At 33.5% G+C, this 18,744-nt stretch overlaps 1 protein-coding gene across 3 annotated transcripts in view; it reads left to right on the top strand.

The window, feature by feature from the left end:
• Kif2a (kinesin heavy chain member 2A) overlaps positions 1 to 18,744 on the top strand; it is a 34,534-nt gene that overhangs the window by 7,567 nt on the left and 8,223 nt on the right. For 2 of the 3 annotated variants that reach the window (XM_005392646.2, XM_005392645.2), the window contains exons 6-17: positions 307 to 402; positions 1,739 to 1,793; positions 2,201 to 2,363; positions 4,317 to 4,407; positions 4,529 to 4,592; positions 5,112 to 5,203; positions 5,492 to 5,634; positions 5,973 to 6,177; positions 6,903 to 7,013; positions 8,085 to 8,152; positions 13,708 to 13,858; positions 18,175 to 18,276. In XM_005392646.2, coding sequence (XP_005392703.1) covers positions 307 to 402; positions 1,739 to 1,793; positions 2,201 to 2,363; positions 4,317 to 4,407; positions 4,529 to 4,592; positions 5,112 to 5,203; positions 5,492 to 5,634; positions 5,973 to 6,177; positions 6,903 to 7,013; positions 8,085 to 8,152; positions 13,708 to 13,858; positions 18,175 to 18,276 — 1,341 coding nt within the window. Of the gene's footprint in view, positions 1 to 306; positions 403 to 1,738; positions 1,794 to 2,200; positions 2,364 to 4,316; positions 4,408 to 4,528; positions 4,593 to 5,111; positions 5,204 to 5,491; positions 5,635 to 5,972; positions 6,178 to 6,902; positions 7,014 to 8,084; positions 8,153 to 12,760; positions 12,875 to 13,707; positions 13,859 to 18,174; positions 18,277 to 18,744 lie in introns of all 3 variants that reach the window. The other variant, XM_005392643.1, reaches the window with a different exon arrangement.

Here is an 18,744-nt window from a genome sequence, read left to right as displayed (position 1 = left end):
AAAAAATAAAAAAAAACTTAAAAAAAAAACACTCAAATCCCTCAAAAAGGTTTTTAAAAGCTTCATTTTCTAGAATAACTAAAGTATATGTATAACAGATGATTTTTTTAAGTAGGTAAAGGGTAGTTTTAATGAGTAATCTTTAAAGTTAATAGGATACAGACTGACAAAGTGATGTGAAAGTGATTCTGAAAATACTGTTTAAACTCCCAATCTATCTCAATTACATTTTTCAAATTATAAGTAACATAAATGCAAGAAATATGATACTATAATAAATGGTGACTTTTGTCTGTTTTTTGATAGGATGTTGATGCTACAAACCCAAATTACGAAATTATGTGTATGATCAGAGACTTTAGGGGAAGTTTGGATTATAGACCGTTAACTACAGCAGATCCTGTAAGATTCTTTTTTTATAAATTATCGTTCTAGGACTGTTCATATGGTAAATAAAAAATGTGTTGATGCTCAAACTCACTAAACTTTTGTTATATTTAGTTTTAGGTTTTTTCTTTCTTTATGAGGGGTGATCACCAATATTTTAAGGAGAAAACCAAGAAATCATCTATTTTATACTCACCTCCCATAATTTTAAATGTTAGAAGTGCTGCTGCCCTCAGACATACCATTTTCAAAGAAAATCCTTCCTATCTTTGGAAAGGCACAATGACATGAGAAGACCGTTTCCTTTCTGACTATCACTTATACTTTGATCTCAGTTCCACATTTCTTTTTCTTTGGCTTAGATTGTAGATTCTGCCACCTTTCCAATTTGTTACTAATTTGTTATTTTTAAATAAATGGTATTCAGATTTTTAACAGTTGCTGATGGTTGTTGAGGCTGCAGTGGACCAAAAATCCAGTACTGAAAAAAGTTCTAGTTTCATTACTCATTTCTTAATTCATTATTCATTTCTCATTGAAGAATGAGAATCTGTTACACAGATAATTTTATGAATAATAGTACTTATGAAACATGTCTGACCTAGCATATACACAATATATTAGTTACATGAAATACATTTGCATTAGGCAGATGTGTTATTAGGATTAAATAGAATTGTTCTTCAAACACTTGTGTCCCACATATTTTAGGTCTTGCTACACTTTCTTCATCTGAGCTCAATGTTTAGGACAGGCAAACTGGCAAACTTTTTCTGAAAGGGGTTTGATGATAATAAATGGTTTGGACTTTCATTTCTTTATTTAATTACTATCTAAAGAAGGTGTGTATTGAAAATGTTTTATAAAAATACTTAAGTGTAAAATCATCATATTTTTAAAATTGTTTAAATTATTTTACTCAATAATCTGAGAATCTTCTTTTTTGCCTACAGTGATCTTTGACAACTTTCCATATAACAAAGCTGAAAATATGCCACTTGGTAGAATAGAGATTTTTACTTTTGTTATATAAAATACATCTTGGATAAGGTACCGTCTTAATGTAAATGTAATGCTAGGAACAGTATTACCCTCTACAAAATTACTTCCTGAGGTAATGATTTGCTAAAAATAAAAGAAGCAAGTTTTCTTTGCACTCATAATTTTTGAAATAGTTGTATCTGACAGTCATTAAAATTTGTGCAAATCTAATTTGTTTTTTAAACTTACATATCATATTGATGCTGTGTTTAAATTTCTAAAACTCCTGGAGCAAATGTCACATAGTTTTATTTCCCATGACTTCACATGCTACTGGTAATCACTAAAGTAAAATACTTTTCATTCCTAGATTGATGAGCATAGGATATGTGTTTGTGTAAGAAAACGACCGCTCAATAAGAAAGGTATGATACTTAATGAGCTCGATAAAGAATTGATTTTATTTGTAATGTATTTTGATAGTAGCACTAATCAAATTTGCTTAGAAAAGTTAAATGCAATCTATTTCCTTTCATCTTATATTAACTATTGTACAGATTTCTATGTTAATCCTATTGGTTTGTTATGTTCTATAAAGCATTGCCATTCCTGGTTCTTGCTTCACAGAAATCTTGATTCTTTTAAGAGTCAAGGTTCTTTTAAATCTTGATTCTTGTTGAAATAAATTTATTGAATGGCATATTTATGGAGTATTATACTATTTATAAATCTTAGCACTTTTCTCCAAATTATTACTACTTACAGTAACTTTTGTACATTAATTCAAATGCTGTAAAAATTACTGGGCATTGATTTTCATTTGTTTTTCTAGAAACTCAAATGAAAGATCTTGATGTGATCACAATACCTAGTAAAGATGTTGTGATGGTACATGAACCCAAACAGAAAGTAGATTTAACAAGGTACCTAGAAAACCAAACATTTCGCTTTGATTATGCCTTTGATGACTCAGCTCCTAATGAAATGGTTTACAGGTGAGTGAATTAGTTTTAAGTCAGAATTTTATCCTTTTTCCATGTGTCTGTCACTACCCTGAAACTTACGATCTTGGCATAGCTCTCCAAAGGTGTTACATGCTTTTTCATTCTGCATTTAAAATAAATGTAATAAATTCCATAGGGAGTATTAATACTTGTTCTTTTTAAGGTTCTCAAAATCATAATTTTTATTGCTAACTTTAAGTTACTATATTCCTATCACAGACCCATGGGTAAGAGGTTTCTGGAAAATATTAACTTTACCTGTAGAAATGGGTGCAATGTGAAGAAAACTTCTAATTTGTACATGATCCATGCACTAATAAAAATTTTGAAATACCTATTTTTATTCATCAGTCATTAATTTGTCTGAGTATTTAGCATGTATCACCACTTACAGTAAAAAAGTACTATAGATCCACTTGGATTTGTTTGTAATTTTTATCATTTTTAAGCTTGGTGTTAATTTTAAAATACAAGATTCTTTTGTTTATATATTCAATTTAAAAACAATTCTCTTACATGATATCTCTTACATTGATATTTTTATTGCCCGTTTATTTTACAAAAATGCCTAGAAATAAATCAGAGCTAATAAGAATGCTGAGAATTGAAGATATTATAAGTGAAATATGGTTAAGACCAACTTAATTGATTCTAGGCCAGTAAGGCCAGTAAACCAAGAGTTCAGTTACAAAGAAAAAAGACAAAATGGAAGAACATACAAATGTTAAATAGTGTGAGGATTGTATTTAAAGAGGGAATTAAAACCATAGGTTGTATAATATTATTTAGCTTTCTGTACCAAAATTGTCTCCTCCACCTCACTTGTTTTTTTACCTCTGTCTCATAATATATAGGTATGTTTGACTTTTATAATGGTTTTCAAGTAATCATTAGATACATTTCTGTGTATATGATAGATACAGTAAATCCTGTTTCACCCTGTATTTTTGTTTCCTAAATTTACCAATACTTACTTGTATCCCCTCTTACACTTTACTATTATGGATAAAGGAATTACACTTTCCAGAGGGGTGGGGCTGTCTTGTCAATCTACAGACTCACTTCTAGTTCTTTTTGACCATAACTTTCCTCTGTGCCCTCTTGATATTTTACTTATAATATTTTTATCTCCTATATAAAGTATTCCACTGGTAGATTTGTTTTCTAATGTGCATTTTATTTTTAGTGTTCTGTTCAATAAAGAAATATTTGTCCCTCATCACCTTTTAACTGTAGCAATAAATTTTACCAATATGTTTGATAAATAAACCTAGCCATAATAGCTTGTCATTGTTTTCCTGAATCAAGGCAATAAACTCAGAACTTTATATCTTACAGGTTTCATTTATGTTGTTTTCATCAAGTATAAATTGTTCACATTAGAAGTAATCATAGTGTTTCTACATATTTAGAAAGTTTAAAGATGTTTTTGCAGCAAAATGAAAAATAAGTGTTTTTGCAGTGTTTCTCCCTATTATGTCTTCCGTGTTAAGGTTATCACTCTTTTAATTTTTTTCTTTTTTAAATTATAATTGAGCCTGGTGTGGTGGCACATGCCTGTAATCCCTGCACTCAGGAGGCTGAGGCAGGAGGATCATTGGGAGTTCTAGGCCAGCCTGGACCACAAAGTGAGCTCAAGGCCAGCCTGAACTGAATAGCGAGACAGTGTCTCAAAAAGACAAAAAAACTAAACAAAAATTATAATTGATATTTGTTTATTTTTATTTTAGGTGTATTATTATTGTGACCATTTTTTATTGTGGAATTATTTCTTGAAATTATATTTTAAATAACTTCAAGCAGTTTTAAGATACATTTATTTTAAATTTTTGAAGTATTTATTGAAAATGTTGCCATCTGGTTTACTTTTTAAATATTAGTTTTATTTATTGTTTAACTTAGATATTTGCAACACACTCTGACTTATACATTTTTATTTTTAAGATTTACTGCTAGGCCACTCGTGGAAACTATATTTGAGAGGGGAATGGCCACGTGCTTTGCCTATGGGCAAACCGGGAGTGGAAAGACTCATGTGAGTAGTTCGTGTGGTGTGATGCCACCGCTGTCTTTATTCATCACTTAGCTCTAGGACCTGAGTCCTAGATATTTTCCTACATTATGTCTGTAATTCTTATTTTCTTTTCAAAATATAGACTATGGGTGGTGACTTTTCAGGAAAGAACCAAGATTGTTCTAAAGGAATTTATGCATTAGCAGGTTAGTGTCTTTTTTGCATATAATTTTTATTATTCTTGGGTATTACCAGATGACTTGGAAATACAGCTTTAAAACGTTATCCAGTAATTCTAGTGTTCTATTAAATATATATCAATTGTAGGTTATCTGATTTCTTGAATAGAACTGTAAGATGAAGCTTTTGGGTAACAAAAAACTTGATTTTATTGTGTCATTGTATTTTGGTACATTGTTTGAAATTAATACAAATTGTTGAATAGGTGAATTATAAAAAAAATTCTATTTGGTATGGCTAAGAGATAACCTTAGCTAATCATCCGTAATTTTAAATTATGTATAAAGATAAGTCTGAACATTCTTTTATGAAGGAGGCTAGCTCCTTCTATAGCTATTTTTTGTCATATTAATATTCACTTTAATCTTCATTTTTATTGATATCATAGGTAAAGGTTAATACTCTAAAAGTAGAAAGGTTAAATAGCATTTAAAATACATATTTGTTATATGTTAACAATTTTCTGTATATGAAATTCTTGACAGCTCGAGATGTCTTTTTAATGTTAAAGAAGCAAAACTATAAAAAGCTAGAACTTCAAGTATATGCAACCTTTTTTGAAATTTATAGTGGAAAGGTATGTAGAAGTTTTAATTTTTTTAATCATTGTAAAATATATATAATACAACTTTTTAACCATTTTTTGGTATATAACTCAGTGGTATTTGAGTTTTTTAATAGCTCTACCACTACAAACTTGTACTGTTGTTAGAATTCATGTAAATGTCACTTAAAATTCTCAGTGTTAAACATTATTGTTTTAATAATAATTATTTTCATTGCTGAAATAATTTCCAGATTCATTTTTATAGAACTAATTCTTTTTTAAACAGCTCATTTTCCATTTGATTATGATTTTTTATAGGTGTTTGACTTGCTAAATAGAAAGACAAAATTAAGAGTTCTAGAAGATGGAAAACAGCAAGTTCAAGTAGTTGGATTACAAGAACGAGAGGTCAAATGTGTGGAAGATGTACTGAAACTCATTGACATAGGCAACAGTTGCAGGTAAACTTCATTTTAATTAAGGAAAAAGAAACTCAGATACTGTAGACATGGCATAAAAACAAGGCAGAGATGTTCTCCACTACATCTCAAGAGAAAAAAATCACTGTTATAAAAACTTCTCACACAGAGATTTGAGTGACATGTTATATTGATACTATACTAATATATTACAACAATGTCAGATTAAATTGTATGAATCTAGTTCTGTTTAGCTGTTAACTCAGTGTCTTTTTTATATTTAAATTATGAAAACTATGTAGATTTTTTACTGTTTTTAATGAAGATACCATGGTTAAGCAAAGTTTTTATGTACCAAGATATTCTTAATCACATTATAGAACATCTGGTCAAACATCTGCAAATGCACATTCATCTCGGAGCCATGCAGTGTTTCAAATTATTCTTAGACGGAAAGGAAAACTACATGGTAAATTCTCTCTCATCGATTTGGCTGGAAATGAACGAGGAGCTGATACTTCCAGTGCAGACAGGCAAACTAGGCTTGAAGGTGCTGAAATTAATAAAAGCCTTTTAGCACTCAAGGTAAATAAAATGTATTTAATTGTGAGAGGTCTTTATATGTTGGTTTTTATTTTGTTGACTCTGTTACAAAGTAATAGTACTTGTTTTACTGAACCACAGTTTACCAAGGTTTTTAAACTTCCAATGTTACCTTCAGTTAACAGATTACCTAGTTTTCCTCGCACACATTAATTCCTTTTAGGTGGGGTAAAGACTATGTGAGTTGGCAGGTCAAACCTGAGGCTAAAGATTCTGAGGATCTTAAGGCCCTTAGTTATATTTTCTTGAGGAAAGCAAGCAAAACACAGAATTGAGCTAAGATACAGTTTCTCAGGAAAAAATGTGGAATGGCTTTTAAAACATTTAGCCACTTTATTCTTTTCCTTGTAGAAAAGCGAAGGTTGAAAATACTACAAAACATTTTGTATTTTGAAATGCCACTGTAACATTTTAACTTTTACAGTTTTTCTTTACCTGTCACTTTTTTACAAGAGTGGTAAGAAGAGTGGTCCAGAAGTTACAAGAGTGGTCCAGAAGTATTTTTTAATAATAAAGTTTTGTTCTTGTTCATTTCTTAATTAACATTATAGGAACATTTTCACAGTGCTATAAAACTGTTCATAGAATTTTTACAACTCATTAGACTTTAAATGTTAAGTTGTAGTAAGAGACTTTTAAAATATGTTACTTAGGATCACTCTTCATAAGAAAGCCTCATCTGTGACACTTGCTTTCTTAATTTTCAGGAGTGCATCAGAGCCTTAGGTAGAAATAAACCTCATACTCCTTTCCGAGCAAGTAAACTCACTCAGGTGTTAAGAGATTCATTCATAGGTGAAAACTCTCGTACCTGCATGGTAAGTTTGTTTTTGTTTATTTTAATTCTGAGTTTCTTAGAAATTTTTAATATGTATTAATTACAGTCATTTGTGAGAGATACAGTGGTATTCAAGATCCTGGCCTGATGTGGTGGCCCATATGTGTGACCCTTGCTACTGAGGAGGGTAAGGCCCGAAGTATGCAAGTTCAAGGCCAGCATGGGCAGTTTAGCAAGACCCTGTCTCAAAAAGGAAAGAGGGCTGGGGTAGCTTATGAGAAGACCCTGGGTTACAGGGCATTGGGGAAATGTGATTGCTGACATTCTGATAGCAGAGATTGTGCTCCATCTGTAGTGCATTCTACTGATTCCAGCATCTGAGTTATTTCGTATATATTATCAGCTAATAGTTTGTAGAGATCTGTGAATTCTGCTGTATTCTAAAAGTTATTATTAGTTTTTGGCAATTTTAGCAAACTTAACTTGACTGAACTTACTCCAGACTCTTGTTTCCACTGGTGTGGGCAGCAACTAAAATTTTAATCTCTGTTTAGACTTAATTATGTTACCTGTAGTTTGTCTTGTATATGCCTAGCTCAGGAGTCAGCTAGACTTGGGTGATTGATATATAAAATTTGAGTTTCCCCCTCAGTTATTCTCTCCCTTCTGGGACAACTTAACTTTTCCAGCTGCTGGGATCCCTGCTCCCAAACGTTGTACTTTAGTTTTTAAGCAGTACTACTGCAAGTGTCTAATCAGATTTTAGTTGTCCTGTGTCAATGCAGCAGGGTTTGTCCTTGGTCAAAATAGTGTTAAAAGAAAAAAGTAGGTGAAAGGAGATACTGAGTGCTGTTCCCTTCCCCAAAATGTTTACCTTTATTTTCTGCTGGACTTTTATCATTTTCTGGTGCCTTCTAAAAGTTGTTTATATTTTAACTGGACTTTATAATTATTATATGATTATGAGTATTACCAAATTATCTTAAGAGTTCAGATATTGTTAATAAGTATTTTTAAATAACCTTTGTAAAATTAGACCTAGATGAGCTATCTGTAAGGATTATTGTCTTAATTATTTGTGACATTTTACCTTTCATTTTTCCCTCTGTAGATTGCCACAATCTCTCCAGGGATGGCATCCTGTGAAAATACTCTTAATACATTAAGATATGCAAATAGGTATGAGAGATGATATCCATTTTGAAGTCTGAAATCTAATACTATATTAGAACAGTATATAGTATGATTAAAATATCTACCAGGGCGAGTTTTATTATACTGTTATTTGAATTTTCAAGAAAAATTTTTTCATATGTTGTTCTTTAAGATAACATTTGTTTTGTCAAGCTTTAAAAATGAATAGAGATACATTGTGTAATTAGAGAAATATCCTTAGTAAAATTGACCATTCTGCCCTAGAACATGATTATATTTATGTTTCAACTAGTTAGATTTCATAATATTTTAATGACATTTAAATCATGTAAACCCTTCCTGTTACATTATGACTCCTAGGTGAGACTAGTCTGTATTTCTTAAGTTGTTTTATTATATGCTAAAATTATTCCTGATAGTATTACAAGTTATAAATGGGAAATCTAGAATTTGAGTAAGAAATGATAGCACAGTTATTCCTAAATTATATTTTATTATTCATGTCACTAATGTTTCCAATTTTAAAAAACAACTTGAGTCATTATGGATGAAGTGCAAAGTGCATTATAAACTATTAAAGTGGTTTATTCTTTACAGTCATGAAATGCCCCTGGAACTTTGGGCTAAGATGGGCACATTTATTCCATAGATCCCCTACTCCCACCCTCACCCTGGCTGCCACCTCTGTTTTGAATGACTGTCTATATAGTTTACAATTTTTATTATCATGTTACATTTATGATTCTAATCTATGTAGAGTTCCTCTTTGTATCCTGCTTCTCGCGTGGAAATTGTCTTAATTTTGCTTGACAAAAATATTTGTCCTATTTTGTGGTTTTAATCATAATGGAAATTTTATTTTCAATATTTTCTGAAAACGTGAAATATATGTGCATAAAAAGTACCTAAAACATAAGTGAATAATTTAATAAATACTTCTAAAGTGAAAACTCCTGTCATGTCAGGAAGTAGAACATTACCAGCTCTTCAGAAAGTTTTCTATGTTTTCCTTTATGATAACAAATTCTAAGTAATTTTCCCAAATCCATTAATCTGTGCCATGAGGTAACCATTGTCCTGACTTCCATTAATTAATTTGGTCATTTTGTTTTTGTTGTTGAGCTGAGGACTCACTATGTTGTCCACGCTGGCCTTGAACTCACAATCTATCCAGGGAGCTCAGATTACTAGCAGGAACCACTATCCCCCCCCTAAAAATAGTTTTACTATCTATGAATGTATCCTTGGCCAATGTAGCTAGCTATATATATTTAGATCATATCCTTTAGTCTTTTGTATCTCTTACCTCAGGTGAAGAGATTTTAAGTGGTAATAAACAGTGTTGGAAAGTATAAACCTGTTGACCTTTTGTAAAAGTTATTAAAATATAATAGCTACTTTTAAAATGTAGTAAGAACTTTATTTTCAAAATTTATTCCCTTTTAAAGTTTGAGTTACGAGTTCCTAGCTGTGCTGCTGCTTTAGATATATGGGATTTTATCCACTTAACATGCTGTTTTAACATTGTTCATGGAATAGTGGGGAACAGCTTAGTGTGGTAGGTTCTTTGCATTTTATAAAATTAAAACAAAACTCCTCTGTATCTTAAAACTTGAGAACTGAATAAGGACTCCCCTGAATATTATGAAAAATGACATACAGATTGAGTATCCTTTATCTGAAATGCTTGAGATTTGAAGTATTTCAGATTTTGGATTTTTTTAAATTTTGGAACTTTTACATACGCAAAATGAGATATGTTAGGGACACGATACAGTTCTAAAACATGAAATCCACTTATATTTCAAATACACCTATGCACATAAACTGAAGGTAATATTATACAGTACTTGATAAGGCTGCATTTTGACTTGTAGAACATGGGAGTCATTTGTGAAGTTTTCCACCTGTGGTGTTGTGTTGGTGCTCCAAAAATTTCAGGTTTTAGAGCATTTCTATTTTAGATTTTTGAGTGTGTAGTGTTTACCTTTGTGTCTGGCTGTTCTCTAGTTCAGTGGTGGAGAACCTGTGACACGTGCTGCTGCAGGCACACACAGGCCTCTGTGTTGGCACACAAGGCCCCCCGGCAGCCAAGCATCAGATGACAGTTTTTTTCTAAACTAAACCCTCAGTATTCAGGTTTAGTTGCAGTGTTTGCACTTTGTGATAAGTAAGTGGGTTTGGGGTTGTAGTTTGGGCACTTGGTCCCTAAAAAGTTTTTTTTTTTTTTTTTTTCATCGCTGCTCTAGTTAGTTTAGGTTCAAGTATAATGTGTTATTATCACATAATGTAGCTCGTTTGCCACACAGCTAACCATCTGGGACAAACTATTGTGTGTCCTTTTTATTTCCAAATCTCCAGGAGTAGATTTTCACTCATTGTTGCATGCCACCTATTCTGTGACCTTGGAGTCAGTAACTTTTTTTACAGTCAAGAATTCATTCCTCTTTAATATTGTCTGCCTCACATTTAGGCAAATATTTGGAGATAGTAGTAGTATTATATTAAAATTTCCATGTTTTTAAAGTATTGTTTATTTATTAAATGTTCACACTTTGTTTTCAAGACTCAGCATACTGATTGAAAAGTGTATTCTCAAGATAGAATGGGCTTAATAACTGATTTATTCCTTAAGGGCAACAAAGCCTCTGTGTCCTGCTAATATTTACTATGCAGAGGTTAATGACTGTATCTTTCTGAAAAGATTGTTTTGAGAATGAAGACAGTTAGTCTGTATAAAACATTTACCGCAATACCTGGAATATATTGAATGCATTAATTGTCCTGGTTGCTATTTCAGTGAGGTGTTTTGTCTTAAAAATTCAGTTAGGGACTAGTGAAGTTACTTCACTAGTAAAGTGCTGGTAAAGTGCTTGGCAACAAACTTGTTGCCCCAAGTTTAATCCCCAGCACTGTAGAAAAACACCAAGGAAGAGGAAGAGACAAGAGAAGAAAGAATCCTTATTTTGGGGTTGAAAATCTAACTCATCTACTTTTGAAGTGTTTTGTGGGAGTTGACGTTGTAGTAAGTGATTAAGATGAAAAATTCAGTTGTAATCTCTTGAGAAACTTAAGATATTTTATAAAGTAGAAGAGAAAATCTTCACAGTGAAAGGAGTGATTGTCCCTAGGAGAAAAGAGGTACAGGGAGTATGAGAGACAGTAGCCCCTGTTCTGACCCAAAGGATATAGTCTTTGGGTAATGGCAGACATTAATAATTGGGTCTTGGGCAGAAGCGTGATTAAGAATGTTTTCATACCATGTGTGAGTTAATGTGAATCCTATATATACTATAGTTTGGCTTGGGCAAGAGGGTATATTAGAGGAAAAACTTGTGAATGAGGTTATAGGAAAAATTTGAGGATGATGTAAAGAGGTGTCTTAGATTATGAAGCACGTAAGAAATGAAGTTGGAAGTAAAGAGTTGTTAGTATTAGGAATTTATATTTGTGTGTGTGGTTCATAAACTTTCCAAAGTGACTGTTGTTAACGAGTAAGGACAAATGAATCTAGATTGAAACTTTGACATAGATATTCCCAGTAGATCACAGTAAAAGTCTAGATAGAAAACATACATTAATTTGATTGTATGAAGTTACTGATATTTGACTGGGTTTTGACCTATGATGAAAGGCATTTCATTTAGTTTAACTCAGAAGTCACAAGGAAAACACAGACTTCCATTAGTATCGATAAATGTTATAAGGTTTGTCCTCAGGGCTAGGTTTAAACCTCAGTTACACCATGTACTTGTTAAATGACTGTGGGTCAGATACTTTATTTCTCTTAATTTTTCATGTATGAAATGAGAAATGTCAAAGATTATCACAGAAACTATATAATGTAGTACCTGATAGTGACTAATCCTTTATGTAGGAAGTATTTAGTAATTATTGCTTACTGCTATGAAATGAGATTGGCCTAGAAAGGACAGGCGGATCACAGAGATAGAGTGAGAAGTTACAATTTGATTAAATGCAACTAGTAGTTCGGTTCCCGGTACCGGAGAAACCCCCCCCCCAAAAAAAATGCAACTAGTATAAGATACTGGCAAAAGCAATTTACATTCCATTTGAGTTTTTAATCACTAAGCACAAAAAAATTGAATGACTTTTCTCAATTGTACTCAGAATATTTCATAGCTAATACTATTCCAAATGGATAAGCAGGAGTTAATTCATTACAAACCAGGGGTGGTACCTTGACATCAGTACCTAAGGAATCCTGTTTCAAAAGGTCTGCAGTAATGTTGCAAAATTATTAACAGCAGTAAACAAAATATTCCTGCTACTGGCCACATGAGAAAGTCAGATCCAATAGGCCTGTAATTAAAATAAGGATCATTTCAGATTTAGGTAATGGCCTAGTTAAATTTCTAGGGAGGTTTGTGAGAAAAGAAGAAAACACAGGAGAAAGGAAAGATTAGGTCTTACCAGTAGGGGATCAATTAGCCTAAGAGGTTCTGCAATCTCTGAAAAATTGATTGTAAAGTAATATTCTAATACATTCCTAGAAAAATGGTGATAGCCTTTTTTAAACATGTAAACCTGAATATTAAATGAATACAAAATGTGCATTGCTGTCGTTACAACAGCGTTTTCTTTTAATTTGTTGCTGTTTTGGTGCTGCAGAGTAAAGGAGTTTGGAATTAGTCCATCAGACATTCCCTTCTCACAGGGTGGTGGCAGTCGCCCTGATCTTTCTCCTTCTTATGAGTATGACGACTTTTCTCCTTCGATTACCAGGTCTACCTCTTTCTATACATAAGATGCCTATTTTGATAGTTTCTTTTGAATTGTGCTATATATGAACATTTCATTTACTTTTGTTCTGAGCCATTTTATTTTTCATTTCATTTCATTTGGCAGGTGGTTGGTTGTACTGCATGATCTGCATTTTTATGTTTTTATTATTTGCTTTACAGTGTTGATTTAGAATTCCGGCTTCCTAGTTCTCATCTTTTAAAGGATGATGTCACTTTCATATACTTAGCATTAAAAGTTACATTGTTTTGCTTCAAATGAAGAGTTTACTTTTATTCTGTATGATCTTATAAATTTCCTTGCCTTCAGGGAAATGACAAGGATATTCGTGACTTAAATTGCCCCAATATGTAAATTTAAGTATGGATAAACATTTTTAAAATGATAAATGCTTATAATGTTTATATACTGGAAATAAAATTCATTTTGAGCATTAAAACTAGCAGAAGCCTGCAAAGTATTATTTATTTTCCTGATTTTGCCCATGACCCATTTGTGGATCTAAATGCCGTTTTTAACTTTTTCTGTTCATACAATGTAATTGCAAAACAGTTTTTTCTTTGAAACTAAATCTACATACTTTGCTAATTCTTATATACAATAATTATACTTGAATTATAAAATTGCTTAAATCAACTCCTTAGTTGATTAAGGAGTTGATTAAACAACCAAATGTGCCCTTAGTAGTTCAGATTTTGCCTATAAAGGTGACATCAGTCTAACTGTGTTAATTGAATTGCCTTATATTGTATAGGTATTTCTTGTTCCTGTGCATGAGTCATTGTTAACTTTAGATGCCTGTTATGTGTTTATAGGGTGAAAGAATTGACTGTAGATCCAACTGCTGCTGGTGATGTCCGCCCAATAATGCACCATCAACCAAACCAGATTGATGATTTAGAGACGCAGTGGGGTGTGGGGAGTTCCCCCCAGAGAGATGATCTAAAACTTCTTTGTGAACAAAATGTGAGTGATGTAGTTGTGATCAATCTGATTTTATTTTGTCTTATTAGTAGCAAAGCTTAATTGAAAACTCATCTAAATCAGAGGTGAACAAACTACCCTGTTGCCAACCATCTGTTTTTACAAATAAATTTTTATAGGAATGTAGCTATGCTTATTCATTTAAGTATTGTATGGCTGCTTTTTTACTATAGCATGAATGATACTGTTTGTGTGGCTCATAAATCCAAAACATCTAGTATCTGGTTTTCTAACCTCCTGTTCTAAACTTTTTTTCAGATTTTATAACTAGTAAGGTTGTAATAAGTAATAAAAAAGCAAGTTTAAGAATTATACATATATCTTACGTAAAGTTTAGAAAGAAGTGGACTGGGCTGGGCATGGTGGTGCATGCCTGTAATCCCAGCACTAAAGAGGCTGAGGTAGGAGGATCACTACCAGTTCAAGGCCACCCTGAACTACAAAGTGAGATCCTGTCTCCAACAAAAAAAAAAGAACTATGGACATAAGCATACCGGATTTTTTTTGTGGGGGGGCTGTGGGGGTTTCTCTATATCATTCAGGGTGGCCTTGAACTCACTGTGACCCTGGCTGGCCTCAAACTAAAGGTGATCCTCTTGCCTTGGCCTCCAGAGGGCTAGGGTTACACACATGGGCCATCACACTTGGTAGCCATCCTTATTAAAAGGGTATGTGAACTGTTCAAAGATTAAACATAGCAAAATGCTAATATCTGTTAAATCAAGTGGTTTTCAATGTGTCTGAAGTATTAAAGTATATTTTCTAATTTAAATTTTTTTTCTCAGGCCGGGCGTGGTGGCGCATGCCTGTAATCCCAGCACTTGGGAGGCTGAGGCAGGAGGATCTTTACGAGTTCAAGACCAGCCTGGGCTACAAAGTGAGCTCAAGGCCAGCCTGAACTGCATAGCGAGACCCTGTCTAAAAAAGACAAAAAAAAAATTTATCAAATATATACCCACTGTATAAGGACAGAAAAATAAAAAGAGCACAAATAATGCACACTTGTACACAATTGCTTTTGATACATCAAGAGGTCTCCTTTCTGTTTGTGAGAGGTAATTATTTATGTGCGTATAGTATTTAACTTCATTTTAAAAATGGCAGGTGTGGTGGCATACACCTGTAATCTCAGCACTTGGGAGGCTGATGCAGGAGGATTGCCATAAGTCGAGGCCAGGTTTGGCTATATAGTGAGTTCAAGACCAGCTTGAACTACATTGTGAGACCCTGTCTCAAAAAAAAAAAAGCAATAATTAGGCTGGGCATTATGGCCCACACCTGTAATCCCAGCACTCAGGAGGCTGAGACAAGGAGGATCACTGCAAGTTTGAGGCCAGCCTGAACTGCATAACCTGAACTGCATAACGAAATTTTGTCTCAAACACACACACGCACGCACACAGAAACACACACACGCACGCCATAATGACCAAAAAAAGTGTGTTCTAATAAACATCTAAGGTAGCTTTTAGTAGCTGCTTACTGCATGATATACATTGGTAAGCATTTTACTTACCTGACTTAATCCTTATAGTTTAAGGTGGTAGTTGCTATAATTCTTACTTTATAATTGATATTCAAAGATGTTTAAGCAACTTGACCAAGATTATACAGATGGTAAGTGCCAAAGCCAGATTGAAACCTAGATATTTTTTGTGCCAGAGCCAAATTTTATATCAGTTACTTACTTGCCACCTCTTCTAGAATAACAAATGAACATGCCACTTTGTGTTACCATGTTCTGTATCACTCTCTACTACGAAAGCTGGGCTGAAAGCAGCTGTTCTCACCCAGAGGTGATTTCACCTGAGCAGGGCAAAATGTGTGGAGACATTTTTGATCGTCAGATCTAAAGTGATTCTGTGTCTGGTGGATAGAGGCCAAGGATACTGTTGAACATTTAGTACAGTGCACAGGACAGTATTCCCCACCCTGTCCATACAAAATGTCAGTGATTCCAAGATTAAGGAAACTTGATTGAAAGTAAAAGTTCTAAATTTTGAAGCACGGAGCAAAGAACTGTTCCATCTTCTCTCTCCACAAGCTTTGAAGGTCCCAAGTTGTTCTTAGAATACTCAAAGTAATCCCTGCATTGTACTTACATATGGTACCTCACAAAGATACAGAAAACCAGAGTAAGACAAGCACTCCCTACAGCATATCTTTACATTTTATTCTTGCAATTGTTGAGCTTTTGCAAAGCCTTAATTTGGAGATTAGCTAGATGATCAGGAATAATCTGGGAATTTAAAGTATGACATCATCAGATTTTACAGCTTTTATGTTTCAGAAAAGGAACTATTTGCCATCCTCAGGGAACTTACCTTGAGATAGTTCAGCATTAGCTATTAGTTATTATGCATGTGTATGTACTCTTAGAATTTTAAGTCTTAACCAGGGCAGATGAAAATGGACTAGCATCTGAGACACACCGTAGAAAGAAAACTAATACCAGCGGATGGATATTCAAGTGCATAGTATTCCAGAAAAAGAAAAAAACTTAAGACAGTTTTTAAGTAGACTATATAAAATAATAGGAATTTGCATAGTAACTTGAAGCAACGGAAACAAATCTGGGGTTAAGGGGAAGGTGGCGAGAAACACTGAGGAAGTAAACACATGTTGAGTATTACGTGTTTCTGAGAGAGAGGGAGAAAGGATAGATGAGAAAATGCCAGTCCATCCTGATAAAAAGCAGATACATATTTTCTCAAAGAAGGTCAGTCTGATTATACAAACTTTCAAGGATGAAAGAGTCAAATGTCTACTTAGTAATATTTAATGTAAGTTAAACTTTGTACATTTATTTCAAATCATGTATTTTATTTGAAAAGTGGTGCTTTTCTACTCATATTTTACAAAGCAGATTGATTTCTGCAAGGTTGTCTTCATCACTAAAACCACATTTTGAGAAAATAAAGTAATTCTTTAGATACTGGATTGGGAAGAAAACGCCAAAAAGAAGGTTAAGCCAGTGAAGTTTGACTTGATGTGAGACTGAAATATTCATATGTTGTATATATGTATGTGTGTATGCATGTACACACATACTTGTTTCCTGTTAACAAAATAGAAGTGTGAGTAGTTAGTTCAAATTTCTGAGCTGGGCATGGTGGTAACAACTTCTAATCCCAGCACTCTAGGAGATTCAGGTAGGAGAATCACAAATTCAAGCCCAGTCTAGGTAATTTAGATACGAGAGACCCTATTCCAAAATAAAAAACAAAGAGGAAAAAAAATTCAAATTTCTGTAAGAATTGCTAGAAACGGTGGCACACATCTGTGGTATAAGCTACAGTATCCAAGAGGCTGAGGCAGGAGGATCACTTGAGTGCAGGACTCCAGGAACTCTCAGATAGCCTAAATGACGTAGTGAGACACCCTGTCGCTTTAAAAAAAAAAAGCTGTAAAAAGCTGGTAAGGAAATAGAAAATAAGATTTACTGAGAATTGACTCCTTCACGACACTAATTTGATAGTAACTGTCATGAACAACTTACCTTTACATCTCTTAAAGATGTTGTCTTTACATTTCTCTTAAGAAAAGAGACTTGTAAGGCACAGTGGTGGATGTCTGTAACCCCAGCTACAGGTGAAGCATGAGATGAGGCAGGAGGATTACAAGTTGGAGCCCAGCTTGTAAAACCTAGCGAGGCTCTGCCTCAAAATTTGAAAGAATTTTTGAAAAGAAGTGGGAGTATAGTTCAAAGTGAAGGCCCTGGATTCCAGCCACACTATTGCAGCAAAAGTAAAGACTGTAGGAAAAGAAACATTGTTAAACACCTACATGTGCTTCTCAGCTTAACAGTGGGGTTACATCCTGATAAACCCATCAGACTTTGAAAATACGGTAAGTCCGAAGTACATTTGCTGCACCTGACTGGCCAGCATCATAGATTATTAGCAACACAGTACACCGTATGGTATCAGTTACTTTCCCTGCAGTTGTGGCTTACTGGTGCTGGCCAACATCACAAGAGAGTACGACAAATTGCTAGCCCAAGAAAGATCAAAATTCAAAGTATGTTTTCTGAATGCATTTTGCTTTCATGCTAATGTGAAGTCATAAAATTGTAAGTCAAACCATCATTATAATATGAAGGAAATGCTGTATTTCAGTTTACTTACAACTTGCAGTGAGTGTGTATTTGAAAAATGGAAGTCTATTCCAAAAGAGACTGCTTTTTATGATGATCATGCAGTAAAGCCAAGACTCAAGTAACAGTTACTCTTTACTCATGGTAAAGTTTGGGTTGAACTACTGGAGGTACTTTAACTCTTAAGACATTCTATTTTCAGGAAGAAGAGGTTTCTCCACAGTTGTTTACTTTCCATGAAGCTGTGTCACAAATGGTAGAAATGGAAGAGCAAGTTGTAGAAGATCACAGGGCAGTATTTCAGGTAAAGTAAAAAAGACCTTTCCTCAGGATATTTCTTGCACTATATTAACCAAAAAATTGTAATTCCTTGAATGTAGCACTATTTTCTTTTTAAAAAATTATTTTACATACGAGCAAGTGTATTTTAGCACATATGACATGGCAACTATTTTTCACCATAGTATTTTTTTATAAAATGATAACTCCAGGGGCTGGGGATTTAGCTCAGCGGCAAAAGCGCCTGCCTGGCAAGTGCAAGGTCGTGAGTTCGGTTCGTGGTACCGGAGAAAAACCAAAAAAAAAAAAAAATGATAACTCCAAACATTTCCTTGCAGTATGGTAAAAGATACAGTGTATTTACCATCTTTGTGTCCCTTTGCTTGATTTGACAGTAGTTTATTTTTGGAATGAGTTGAACTTCTGCCCACCACTACTACTTTCTTTGTGAGGTCAGTTTATTTTGCAGCAGTAAGAAAAAACTCTTTAAAGG

This window comes from Chinchilla lanigera, unplaced genomic scaffold, assembly GCF_000276665.1.
Source record: "Chinchilla lanigera isolate Chin_1 unplaced genomic scaffold, ChiLan1.0 scaffold00045, whole genome shotgun sequence".
Lineage (NCBI taxonomy): Eukaryota > Metazoa > Chordata > Mammalia > Rodentia > Chinchillidae > Chinchilla > Chinchilla lanigera.
Note: the sequence above shows the minus strand (reverse complement) of the source record. Positions and strands in the feature narration are given on the sequence as shown.